Source organism: Acanthisitta chloris, unplaced genomic scaffold (assembly GCF_000695815.1).
Source record: "Acanthisitta chloris isolate BGI_N310 unplaced genomic scaffold, ASM69581v1 scaffold878, whole genome shotgun sequence".
Lineage (NCBI taxonomy): Eukaryota > Metazoa > Chordata > Aves > Passeriformes > Acanthisittidae > Acanthisitta > Acanthisitta chloris.
In genome coordinates, this window is record NW_008687359.1 from 22,895 (window position 1) to 26,583 (window position 3,689).

At 38.9% G+C, this 3,689-nt stretch overlaps 1 protein-coding gene across 1 annotated transcript in view; it reads left to right on the top strand.

The window, feature by feature from the left end:
* Nucleotides 1–3,471, top strand: part of KIF27 (kinesin family member 27) — a 23,350-nt gene extending 19,879 nt beyond the window's left edge. Inside the window, 5 exon segments of the mRNA XM_009080530.1 lie at nt 988–1,118; nt 1,120–1,166; nt 1,628–1,778; nt 2,668–2,681; nt 3,404–3,471. Of these exon segments, the coding sequence (XP_009078778.1) occupies nt 988–1,118; nt 1,120–1,166; nt 1,628–1,778; nt 2,668–2,681; nt 3,404–3,471 (411 nt within the window).
* The last annotated feature ends 218 nt before the right edge of the window (nt 3,472–3,689 follow it).

A 3,689-nucleotide genomic window follows, 5' to 3' on the forward strand; every position in this document is an offset into this window, starting at 1 on the left:
TCCCATTTTATATTATTATTCTAGGCAATGAAATGGTGGCAAGAAGTAAATTTAAGAAGCTTTTGATGAAAATCTCTGCAGGTTACATAGATCTGCTATTAATTCACATATATTTAATTTTTATGTTAACCTAAATAGGATATTTATGTGTTAACATTGTATACTTTGTTTTGGAGTAGTTAGCTTAAAGGGTGCTGCAAATCTGGAAATTTCCTTCCCCTTTCCAGTGCTCTGTGTTGCTAACTTTTGGAGCAGCAATGAATTTAAGTAGTGGTGGTGTATCAAAATTTTCCCTGAATGCAGGCTTTCAGCTTCATAAAGCTCAGGCTAGTATTCCTATTATTTTTTCTAAATCCAGTATGAACTAGTTTTGCATACACTGCCTGCGGTATGTACAGCTACATGCTGAAGAATCATACTGACATCTGGAAACACAAAAATCGTAGACTCAGCTGGGTTTGAAGAGACCTCAAAGATCATTGAATCCAACTCTACCATGGTTACTAGACCATGGCACTAAGTGCCACATCCAGTCTCATTTTGAAATCCTCCAGGGATGGTGAATCCACCACCTCCCCGGGCAGCCCATTCCAATACCTGATTACTCTCTTCATAAAAAATCTCTTCCTAATATCCAGCCTAAGCCTCCCCTGGCAGAGCTTGAGTCTGTGCCCTCTTGCGGTGTGTTTTTGTGACCTTGGGTGATTTTGTAAGCAAGTCATCTGTGGGATGCAAGTTGGGAGATTTTCAGAATCAGGAAAGCACTGTTGTTTTCGGTTTAAATTTTGCACAGGCTATTAAAAAATCCACTAGTCGATGTGATCAAAGTGTGAACAGTTCAGTTCTAAGGTGTCAGGTTGTAGCAATGGCAAGTCTCTTTCCAGTATAAACTCAATGGCTCGCAGAGATCACTGCTTTTGTGTGTTTTAACCTATTGGGCTGAAGGGCAAAAGCTTTGCTTAAAATGGTTTGATACATCTTTCTCAGATTGTTGGCCTGTGTGAGTCTGTGCAGATTGAGGAACAGGAAGTGAAGGCCACAGAGCAGGAGAACGTGATACATGAATTAGAATTGGCCCTTGAACACATCAGACTGCACTGTGACAGGCAGCTGACCCTCCAAAGAGCACGCCAAGAAAATACAGTTAATACTGCATCATTTCAAAGGTATTTGCTTCCTGGTCAGGGACTGTACAGCAAGTGTTGCCTTCAGTCACTACAGAGAAATACTGTTACAACTGAGAGAAAAAAGAATAAGGTTCAGAGATCTATTTTGGCTGTCACTAATTCTGATGCCATGTAGGCTGCTGGGGAATAGACACGGTGTCTGACTGAACGGAGTATTGAATATGTTTTTTGAAGCCCTGTCAAAATTTTGTGCTTTTCATATTGAGTTTACTGCTATCAGAAAGTTGGAAGATACTGGTCCTGCTGATCTTGATCTTCTAAATACTAAAAAAAACCTGACAAGCAGAGTTAGCATAGCCTTTTTGATCCTGTATCATGCTAGCTAAAATGTGCACATTGCAAGCAAAGTACCATTAAGATACAAGAAACACTCTGTCTAGTTGGGCATCTTGATTTGTGACATAGATATTTGGTTCTTAGACTGGTTTTATTTCCCCTAGAACAAGATCATGAAGGTATTGCAGAAACCTTGAAAGGGTATGAAGTAAAAGTCCAGAAACTGGAAAAAGACTTATTTTTCTATAAGAAAACCAACAGAGAGCTGCAGAAGAAATTGAAGGACCTCTCTGGAGAGTCATCTCATCAATTACTGTCATCCACTAAATATAAGCATGTTAGCTGAAGAGGTTTATGCAGCTGTCAGTAGACCATTTGAGGAGTGGTGAACATATAGCAGTGTATCAGTTAGCTATTAGTGTCATATTTTTACTGAGCTAACTGTTCTCCAGGAATATATTCCACCTCTCTCCCGGTTTCAAGGGAGGTTTATAGCTGTAGCAGTGATATGCCAGTGGTTTAAATTCTTGTTTTGTTTTTCTCTGGATTCTAATATAATTTTAGCATCTACAACCTCAAACTGTTCTGGTTAAGACAAAGTAATTTTGCTCTCTGAAAGGGTCTGAATGATATTGTAACTAACTGCTTTGTTATATGCCATGCACTTGATTTCCTAAAAGTTACTGGGAGAATTCCATACTTTCAGTTGCTAACTTTAGTTACTTACTAAGGCTAAAAGACAGGATTTACACACTTTTAAGGGGGAAAAAAGTGCTTTCTAATGTGATTCTGTGCTTTGACATTAAAAAACCCAACCAACTGAACAAACAAAACTCACCAACAGCCAACAGTTACTGTAAGTTTTTAATTGTTACATGTCCTCCTTGCCAGAATCGCAGCCTACAACAGAGCTGTTCCCATGGAGGAGAAAAGAAGGTTTAGTTTCGTCACAATTTCGGTTGTCTCATACCTCTCGATGCCAGCACAGTACCTCACGTGCACAGTACATCCTTCTTGGCCCTGTGTTTCCTTTTAAGGCTCAGCAAGAGTGGTTCTTCTGCTCAGTGGATGCTTCTTTTTCTTTCTGTTCAGATAGTATCTTCTTACCAATAGATGCTGATCACATTCCTGTGCCTCCGTGAATGAAGGCTCGGCCCTTGCCCTCTAGGCAGGATAATGAGCCAACACATTAATTACTGTAAAGTACACCATCAAACTGTGAACATGAATATTCTAGAGACTGGATTATAAATGAGCCTGAGAAAGGCTATTCTGTGTCTAGCACACAAAATAGCATGTAGTTCAGGACATGTATCCATGTGAGGAAACACCTATCCCAGGCAAATTGTAGGCAGGGGAAGAAGGGAGAAGATCCCTGTGAATTTCCAACTTTTTCCCATATATGTAGTTGTAAACTTGGTAAGAAATATTCTGCATTTAGTTATTTTTCTTCCGAATACATTGTGAGTCACACTGCTATACAATGCAATAGCAACACTCTATAATTTGTCACTGAGCTTTAGAAACAATAAAATCTCTGTGTGTATATCGCAGTCAGATGTGCAGAGTGCTTTGTGTGTACTAGTGTACTGTGTTTTGTACTGGTATAATTGCTGACTTTTTTTCCTTATATGAATAATTTCACAACTGACTGTCATGGTTCAGTTGTTCTAAGACTGCCTTCTAGGATACCTTACAAGTTAGAATGGTGTGGCTTGTATTAACAGCCCCTTCTCAGAGGAGAGTAATGGCTAATACTTCTGATGTTTCTGTAGGTGGCAATCTCTTAACAGAAAGGGCAAAATGTGAGGTGCTGATAATCTTTTACCATGTTCATGCTACAAATTACTGATGCTGTAAAGCCCTATTGACTACCTATGGTAGGCACTCAGCAGAGTTGTAACTTTTAGCTATTCATCTCCTGACAGATTTAATTTTAGATAAAAGTAGTGGTGACAGTGCATCCTGTCCAGATGAAGCAGAAGTTGCTTCTGAAGAATTCAAGTGAAAACAGCTGTTAACAAAATTCACATCTATATTAACTGCAAATAAAAGTACTTCTTTGAAGCATCAGAAAACTCCCAATCTGTCAGGCTGCTCAGTGTACCTTAAGCAATGAATAAAAGCAGTAATAATTTAAAATAATTCTATGCTTCTTTACTGGATTTTGTTACGATGCAAATTCCTCATGGAAACTTTTTGGATTTTGCTTTAGATGCTATCCAG